The sequence below is a fragment of the Labrus bergylta genome, chromosome 8 (assembly GCF_963930695.1).
Source record: "Labrus bergylta chromosome 8, fLabBer1.1, whole genome shotgun sequence".
In the NCBI taxonomy this organism is placed as follows: Eukaryota; Metazoa; Chordata; class Actinopteri; order Labriformes; family Labridae; genus Labrus; species Labrus bergylta.
The window spans coordinates 28,938,865-28,949,111 of NC_089202.1; the positions used below are offsets into that span (position 1 = coordinate 28,938,865).

Sequence of the window (10,247 nt, forward strand, 5' to 3'; positions counted from 1 at the left end):
GTTCTTATTCCACAGGAGTTAAAACAACTCAAAAATTGAGCCATCTATGTTTGGCAGGTTTCTTTTAAAGGTTTCTTGATGGGCTCATTTACGCCTTTATTTTAGAGATAGGACAGTGGATAGAGTCAGAAATCGAGGAGAGAGTAGGGAAAAGAGCCACAGGTTGGATATGAACCTGGGCCGCCCGCTTGGAGGACTACAGCATCTGTACATGGGGTGTGCACACTAACCACTAGGCCCCCTGTGTGGCAGGTTTCTAAGGCAGTGTTTTAACATTAGCTTACTGTTCAACTGTATTCTAGTCTGCAGCTTTCATAAAATGTCAACGACAGCCGACGTTATTTCTGACTGAAGAGAATTGAACTTTGAAGTGCTGATTAAATTATTCTGCTGTGTTGAAGTTTTGAACACATTTGGTTTTAGTTAAATATCCACGAGGTCAAGCCAAGAACTCATTACGAGAATAACACAGTCTAGATAGTTAAATATATATCGTGTTCTTAAGTATTGTTTCATGTTCAGAAGAGATTATTATGACTCATTCTGAGAACAGAAAAAAACCCAGACACAGTGTCTTTTTTATTATTTTATTTATGAAACATTATAATCTCCCTCAAAAAACAAAACAAACAAAAAACCCAGAAAGTGAACACTTGATGAGTGTGGAGTTGTTCATGTAAAAAGGCCTTTTTATGAGTAGGATGGACCGACTGTGTCTGATTATCTGTCTGCACACACACACACACACACACACACACACTCACACACTCACTCACTCACACACACACCGTGCTACTCAGCTGAACAGTGTGTGTGTGTTCAGTTAATTAACACAGCATCAGTGCAGGTTTGATCTCACAGTAAAAAAAAAAAAAAAAACATAGATTCATGCCTGTCCACAGACAGAACAACCTTAGTGGGGCAAAATACTCAATGAACACACACACACACACATAGGCAGAGATGTGTGTGTGTGTGTGTGTGTGTGTGTGTGTGTACTGTGTTACAGTGATCTCTGCTGTCGTCACAATAACAGAGTTTCGATCACACTCACGCACTTCTGATTCGAACAAACATAAAAAATGTAGTGGAAGCTCCTGACCAATACTGCAAGCGTTCAGACGACTGAAGGAGTGTATGTGTGTGTGTGTGTGTGTGTGTGTGTGTGTGTGAGAGAGAGAGATGAAATCTGTTAGAAGTGTGTGTTCATCAAGGAGGGACAAAGAAAACAAAGCTTAAAATCATTTTCACTACAGATAGATTGTTACTTCAGCTGATCCATATTTATGAATTTAAAAACAAAACATGTATGGTTAGAATAGCGTCATGTAGTTTGTCCAGCAGAGGGCGCTCTGACTCCATAGTTAACAATCCTTCCAGCACTGTATCCATCACGTTCAGCAGATCAGACATATGTTGTATAAAATTACAGTATATTAATTGTTAAATATTTATTCTTCAGTAGTTTTTTTTTGTGTCAGCGGCCTCCTGAGGACCTGCACATAAAATATTGTCTTTTATTATTTTAACATAATAAGTTATCAATTTTAAACAGCTGATATTGGTATGTATATGTCCGCCTGGGAAACCGATAGCGCAGCGAGATGTGTAGCACAAAAAAAACCTCCTTATTTATCTGATACTGTTGTCTGTAAAATCTCTCATTTCAGCTACTGTCTCTTTAAGGCGCCCCCCCATCCCCCCTCCCTACGTGCCCACTTTCCTCCGATTGGCCAACTCTGTCAACAATGATGTTCTGATTATCTGCTGATGTGAGGGCCTTAGAGATGAGGTCTAATATTATTTCATAAACCTATCACTGATTTATATTTGAGATTTAGGCTGGATGGTTTTTTCAGAGAGAGAGAGAAAGAGAGAAAGAGAGAGAGCAAGCGAGCAAGCGAGCGAGAGAGAGAGAGAGAGAGAGAGAGAGAGGCTAGCTGCTGGTGATGTTTCAAAGCATCTGTAAACACATTAGCACTGAGGCTAACACTGGCTAGCATGAATGTGGTTCACATACTTAAAACAGGTAGGATCTCACTAAAAGGATGAACAGGTTAACACAGGCTGGAGTCACCAGGTTTGTTTACATCCGTTTTCATTATTTACATCTTGTGAGGTACCTCACGCTGGCACACAGCGGGTTTTCTCTTCCTATCTTGTCGTGAGTGTTCTATCATTTTTTGGATCTTTCGGTGTGAGGATGTTTGAGATCACAGAGAATTACGATGTGTAGTTTTCTTTATACGCTGATGATGTGATGAAGTGTTAGATGATTAAATGTTAACCTCTGTATTAAAGGTAAACGCTGAGATTGTGACGACAGAGCAGAACTGTACACACACACACAGGACAGGATGTGTGTGTGTGTGTAGATTGGGGGGGTTGTCCTGGAGTTTGGCAGCAGGGGGGAATCAGAGAGCCTGATGGGGGCGGGGCTTCAGTCGTTGATCAGAGCCAGGATCATGCTGGACAAAAACAGAGGTGTGTGTTATTTCAGAGCTCGCAGTGTGTGTGTGTGTGTGTGTGTGTGTGTGTGTGTGTGTGTGCTCACCTGTACAGGTAAATAAAGAAGCAGAGCAGGTGGTAGCCCAGTTTGATCATGGCCTCCTTCATGTGGGACTTGAGCTGGCCCCGGTTGTGGATCTCAGTGGGGTCGAACACGCCCATGTTCCCCATCGGGACCTTCACGTACCTGAACAGAACAACCAGAGACCAGGTGAGTCTCTGAACCAGGACAGGAAGCAGCTCTCCCAACTACTGGTGGGTACTAAGAACCAGTATCTCTTGGTACCAGAACCTGATTGGTCGGTACTGTACCACTTTTTAAAGTTAACATTCCTCCTTTAGATTAAAGAGCCTCGTTCACCTTTACGTCCTTTAAAAACATGAAATGATGCTGACTCAGCAGAGGAAGAGAGACCTGCACATCCGGTCATTACGGACTGAAATGAAGATGTGATATTTAAATCTGAAGATCAAGTCTGTGGTTCCCCTACAGTTATTTGAATAATCAGTGTAATCCAGACTGGGGTCAAACAAAAGGTCAGCGTCAGTCAAACGTCTGACTCTTCACCGCGCTGCATATAAACTCAAAACTGAGACTCTGAGGCCTCGTCTGACAGGTCGACTCTGGCTGGGTAAACTCTCACAGCTGTATTAAACCTTAGAAAGGAAGTACTATGAAGCTGAAGTCGCGATATCTCACGTTATCCAGGAGGTCGTACAGAAAAGGGAATGTTCTCTCACCTATAAATGTCCCAGACAGCTACAGGCAGGTTGAGGAGGAAGATGAACCAGTGCATGGAGACCAGCATCAGCATGGTGGAGAGACACTGACCCACCATCTCTGGAATCACCCACTGACAACAAACAAAACACACACACAAAAACACACAAGCCATGTTCAAATTTGCACAAAAAGAAAAGTTCCTGAAAATTTCACGGTGAGCTGCATGTGTGAATGTAAACAGCTGATTTTAATCAGTCTGGTTCTACTCAGACTTTATTCCTGCCAGTCAATTAGTTAATTAAGAGCCGATGTGTGAAAGCACCATGAAAGATTAAGTGGGGGGGGGGGGGGGGGGGGTGACGATGACGAGCACAGGACTGAAACGATCTTCGTACATGTCATAAAACCACTTCAGTAATGTTAGGTGGGGGTTGTTTCTGTTTGTATAAATCCAATGAAGAAATCGTGAAACAGACTGGAGATTATAACACCGTTTAATCGGCCGAGGTCAGACAACTTCATCAAACAAGCACGCTTCCAAATCACTTGACGGACAAAGTGCTGACAAAGTAACAGTGTTCACAGTGTTGCTTATATTCTGTCAAAAAGGGGCAACCCACAAATTCCTTTCTATTTGGGTGCATCACCATAAAACAATAAAGATGACATGACACTGATTTGTATACTAACAGATGTAGACTCTCTGTCTAGCAAACAGTTGCTGACAACATATAGTTGGCTCCTATCCAAACATAGATCTGCTACTACTTAGGTGCTTCACTCATATAAGGTTACAGCTTCAGACACCTAAAGGTAGGAGTGTTAACAGGTGGCAGGCAGACTTGAATAATACATTTCACGAAGTTACCAAGATGAATGAATTTCATGAAAATTCGTACTAACAAGTATGTTTTTCTATTCACCAGTTTGTTCGTCTCCAGTCTTTCATTGATACTGTTAAAACATCAAACTTCACATAGCGTTAATATGAAGGCCAAAAACTGTCATCATGGTGTTGGACTCTTTTTACATCATATCCTGCTTACTCTGGCGGAGTGCCGAGAAGACGATCAAACTTGACTATCTAGAGGAAGTAAAAGTCGTAACAAGGTTTCCGTAAGTGAACCTGCGGAAGGATCATTACCGGTTTGAGATCCCCGCACCCGAGGCCGCGTGGCCCCTCGGTGCTGGCGGCGGATATGTCAGAAAAAACATTTGTCTAGAGACCCCCACACACACACACACACACACACACACACACACACACACACACACACACACACACACACACACACACACACACACACACACACACACACACACACACACACACACACACACACACACACACACACACACACACACACACACACACACACACACACACACACACACACACACACACACACACACACACACACACACACACACACACACACACACACACACACACACACACACACACACACACACACACCCTGTCTGACACAGAAAACTTCACACTGTGAGGGTCATGTGTGAACAAGCAACTCAGAAATATTTCAGAGGCAGCCTGCCTGAAATCATCCAGGAAATCTCAGGAGCGCATGTGTGCAAAAAAACAGTAACACACAAAACTGGATCAGATAGATAACAGTTAGAAACGTGGTGTCTCCATAGCAACCATGAAAAAAAGACACTCAGGAATCTGCTTCAGACTCCAGGGTAAGAAACCTGACACGCAACATTACGATCAAACGCAAAACTGTATAAACGTTTCCTCCACAGATCAGGAATGAGGTGACTCACTTTGTTGAGTTTGGAGCAGCATGCTCGGGCGTTGATGTAATCGCACTCCAAATCAGACAGAGTGATGATCTGAGCTCAGAGTCAAGGACACACACAGTACACACACACAGTGTACACACACACACACGCCGCCTGCTTCCACTTCTATCAGCTTATCATTTATAAATAACTCAGTAAATAATATCAGTGTAAGGCCATGTAACCGATTCTTTACCCACAATAACCCCGTTGAGTTTTGTAAATGTATTTTTAAGGAGCTCTTTTCACCGTTCAGCAGATCAGTTACAGCTTTCAGATTAATTATCACCATAGTGCTGAAAGGGAACTCGTAAACATTACAGAGAACATTGAAATGTACCACAGCTTTTTTTCCAGTCATATTTTTTCCTTATTGTTTTTTTTTTTACTTCGTCTGAGCAGAGGTCATTTGATCCGTCCAATAACAGAGCTCAGTTTAATTGTGGTATCTATCTACTTTTTATTTAAATTAGACTTTGTCTGCAATCTTTGCTCTTTGCTGCTGTAACAATGTTGTAGGATAAATAAAGGATTATCTTATTTTACGACCTCACGCTGCAGTTTCTGATTTCACCACTAGATGTCACTTTTATTTTAACACTAGCTGTAGATTATTAAAATGTGTCTCAAACACGTCAGTTTATCTTTTACATTCAGGAGTTACACCTTTTTTTATTATCTTAATTATACTATATTTTTTAATTATTTATTTGTTTATTTTAAACTATAGAAGAAGTTACTTTCTCTTTCTCTGAACTATTCACGAGAATAAAACCCTAAAAAACGGACACTAAAACTACTCAAATTCCGCATTTTGTTTAAATAAAAACTAAATTAACAAACCAGCTTCAAACAAATATTAAAAACAAAAATCAAAGTGAAACAAAAACAAAAACTAAAACTAAATTAAAAAACCTCCCAGACCACAACAACCCAGCAGTGTGCAGGACTTTCTCTGCCACATTTTGCGAAACTACCAAATGTTGGTTGCCATGGAGGTCCAGTTCTGTTGCCATGGAGTTCTAGTTCTGTTGCCATGGTAACAATCGAACGTTCGATTTGAACTGGAAACGAGTTTAAAAAGTGATCAGTTGGTTTCTGAGCTTCTCCTGCTGACTGACACGTCCATGTGGTGTTTAATCTCTTTTATTTAACATCTTTAGATTATTCACTTGTGTTTTAATCGTTTTAATCTATTTAATCTGTTTAATATGTTTAACGCAGCAGAGCATTTTAATCTTCATCTTCCTCCCTCAGCCTCTCCCCTGCCTCCTCTCGGCTAACCGGGCTAGCTAACGTTAACTCCGCGTTACTAAAATGTTCGTTAATCTGAAACAATAAAGAATAAATAAGAGCTCAAAGTCAGGCTTCCGGCTCGGTTAACAACATGAACATAAATCCCAAACCAGAAGAGAAGGATACAAAGTAGACCGAGAGGAAAATCAGTGCACAGCAGTCCACTAGCGACAGGATGAACACTGCCGCCTCCATTTTCTTCTTCCGTGTCTTTCACTTCCGGTCTCTGCGTCATCATTGCGTCACTCACTGATACTTATGTACAGGACTGCCACCTGACGGAGTGGAGGGGAACTGCGACTGTTGTAATTATATACGCCTGTTAAAATGTAACTGAAGTAACTATTATATATATATAAATATATATATATATATAAATATATATATGTATATATAGATAACATTTAAAATGTATAGACCCCGCCCCCCGCATCTATATCTATTTATGTATCCCTTTCTCTTTTTAATATATTTTTTAATATTATTATTTAAATCGCACCTTTAATGTTTGCACTGACTGTTATTTAAAGTCTGTTTTTTGATAATTTTATTTTTTTTAAACATTGCTAAACAATTTTGATTCATCTAGGGGTATTCTTAAATATCTTTTCAGGTTAATATATATGTATGGGGAGGGGGAGCGTCGGTTTTGTGATTTAATTTGTAACAAATGTTTCATGTCATGTACGTGTTTGTAACCTGCTACTGGATGCTTTGAATTTCCCTCGGGATCAATAAAGTATCTATCTATCTATCTATCTATCTCTCTATTTTTTACACTGGTGTCCTTCATGTTTTCATCAGTCTATGGTTTTCATATATAATTAATTCCTCACACCAAGTAGCTCTAAGGCTCAGTCGTCTGCAGGGACTTGGAAACCGAAGGGTCACCAGTTCAAGTTCCGATGCAGACCAAAATATAGAGGCCCTTCCTGAGAACTGCAGAGGTGCCCTCGAGCAAGGCATCAAACCAGTCCTGTGTAGTAGATCCACTCTGACATCTCTCCATAAGTGCAGGTACACAGGTTTGTGCATGTGTGTAATTTAGTAATTCATTCTAAATTAATTAATTAAATTCAGGCTCATCTGTGTGAAAACCTGTCTCGCAATATCAGAATGTAAAACCAGAATTTCCCCTCTGGTATTACTGTTTTTCTCAGTCGATTTGGTACATTTCTCAGATCAGAATTGAAATTCTCAAAACTACTTGTTCAATCTTCACATCATTGTGTCACTTGTGCACATAAAAAAAAACAGTTTCTAATTTCTTTGAACAAGTTGCAAATGCTTTGGTACATCCATGCAAATGATTAGGTACAATTCTCTGCTGTTTCCTACATTATCAATGGCTTATGTCATGTTGATCAAAATGTATTATAATGGGTCTCTGTTGAATAGTCTCACCCCCCACAACATTTAGGCATTAGTTCATCACATAAGTCTTTACATGCAAAATGGTTGAACAAGTTGTCATAATATGTCAAACATATTTCTATACATTTCCATTAGACTTTTTTTCTAAATCTGTCCTGAATTGGTGAATTGCTCCCAGGTGAATCTTGACTTTCTCTAACAAAATGTGTGAATCATTAGATCATTAGATCATGATCAACCAGTTTTCTGAAATAGCTCAAAGATGCATCTCATGAACCATCAACTGGCAAGTATATATATAGCCGGAGCACAACACAATGTTACAATGTCTGACAATGGAAGGACAAGGAATTGGACGGGGTCAACAGCCAGAGAGAAGAAGAAGAAGAAGAAGAAGAAGAAGAGGAAGAGGAGTGAGGCTGCGTGGCGGAGGAGCTGGGAGGCAAAACAGAGGAAGAGGCAGAAGAGGCCGAGGACAAATGCGCGTTCCTGATGAGATAAGAGCCACACTTGTAGACCACGTTCTCAATCATGGGCTTACAATGGCCGAGGCTGGTCGAAGGGTGCAGCCAAATGTTGGGAGAACAACTAGAAATACTGGAAAGTATATGATCGCCAGCCACATACACAGATGACCCTTCTGGCTGCCATGGATGCAGCGTGTGATGACATCACAGCAGATGCCTGCAGAGGCTGGATAAGACACTCTAAAAGATTCTTTCCACGCTGCATCGCAAGAGAAGATATTCGTTGAGATGTGGATGAGAATTTGTGGCCCAACAGACAGGAACGTCAGGAGGTGTAGGAAGACTGCTCTGTAATTCCTACAGCACTGCATGTACAGTTTTCCCAAAGGAGATTGTCCTATGTTCACATTTCTACTTTTCTTTTTTTCTTTGTGCTATGCAGTGCTGTCTTTTCCTTTATGTATCGCAATGACATGGTCTGTCAACAAATTACAGCACAAACAGTAAAAGCGTAAATGTGAATCTTGTCCAGTCTCTTGCAATCAATCTCCCACATACACTAAGGTGTAACTTACAATTTACAATCATTGTCATCAGAACTTTAGCCATAGTTTATATCAGAACAGCCCTCCAGAGTCCACTGTTATATTGACAACATGACTAAGTAATTTGACTGTCTTATCCGAACACAATGACATAAGGACTTGTCATTCTGATGGCACTGACATGTTCATTGACACAGATATTTACTTTTGAGAGATGAGCTAAGGATTTTGAGCAAGAGACTGGCTTTTGCAGGTAATCCATGGTGTTTTGCTATTTGTATGAATTGTTTTGAGAAATGCACTTACTGTTTTGCAAATGTCGAGGATGATTCGAGAAATTTATTACTGAGAAAAACTGTAACAAAGTATTTTTAAAAAACCCCTTGAGGGAAAACATAATTTATGAACAGAACATTTTAATATATGCTTCATTTGGTGTTATTCATGACTGCATATCAAAATCTATGTAATATCCTTTCATGCCAATCTTGCAATTAAAAAAAAAAAGATAGGCATCACGCTAGCCAATCAGAATCAAGCAGCCGGGATACATCATACAGTTGCTGTACCAGTGAAAACTAACGACCTGCCTCCTCTCAATATGGGAAAATATGCCTCGAGATAAGTTGTGTATATATCGTACAAGGAGTTTAATACATTTTGAAAGAGGGGGGTCCCTGCCAGAGGCCAATGCTATTTGGGGGTCCTGGCATGGCAGAGTTTGAGAATCCCTGCTTTTAAGTTTATTTAGTGCAACATTAAATGAATAAAAAACACTGTCACTGCTCACAGTGTCGGTAAATAACAATATAAGGAATACACTCTATATCTGCTTTATTTGTAAAATATCCTAAGAAACATTTTGTTGTAATTTAAAACTTCATACAATGTAAGAAAAACATGTTCATTATAAATCATTTAGCAGACCATTTGACTGGAACTCATATCCTCGTCCATAATGAATATCATCAGTCCTCCAACTACGATCATTAAACAGTTTAATCTAACATTAAACATGTTGACTTCAGCTGTGATGATAATTATATTTATTGTCGTTGCTATAAAAACAGTTCAGCAGCTCTTGGCAGCACATTCAGACAGACAGGAATGATAGGTAAACATTAAAAGCAAAAAAACACTGAAGTATAAAAAGAAAAAGCTCTAGATAATACACATTCATTACCTTTCTGTTCCTGTTCATATTACTCGTACTTTTACCATTATCGTTGCCTCTGATGAGTCTGTATCAGCTGTTTTTTTTCACTCTCAGCTGTTCAGCGTGAGTCTGTCAAAGAAGTTCTCTTCATGCCGTTTTTTAAATTTTCCTCGGGATCAAAAAAGTATCTATCTATCTATTATCTGTCGCTTTGCTCAGTGTTAAAGTTCTGTGCTCAGAGTGGATCATGTTGGGTCTTTAAAGAGTATTAAAGAGTCTACACCTGCTCTTTATTTAAAGTGTCTCAAGATATTTAATATGAATTTGCGTTGTACAAATAAAGACTCTTTACTGAAGTCTCCACAGAGAAA

At 39.8% G+C, this 10,247-nt stretch overlaps 1 protein-coding gene across 1 annotated transcript; it reads right to left on the reverse strand.

Moving 5' to 3' along the window:
- Window positions 1–573: 573 nt before the first annotated feature.
- cnih4 (cornichon family member 4) lies at window positions 574–6,580 on the reverse strand. The gene is made up of 5 exons (XM_020655794.3): window positions 6,461–6,580; window positions 5,021–5,089; window positions 3,250–3,362; window positions 2,555–2,695; window positions 574–2,468 (listed from the first exon to the last, which is right to left on the reverse strand). Exons 1-5 carry the CDS (start codon window positions 6,527–6,529, stop codon window positions 2,441–2,443), a joined length of 420 nt encoding a protein of 139 aa, XP_020511450.1. The 5' UTR covers window positions 6,530–6,580; the 3' UTR covers window positions 574–2,440.
- Window positions 6,581–10,247: the final 3,667 nt, after the last annotated feature.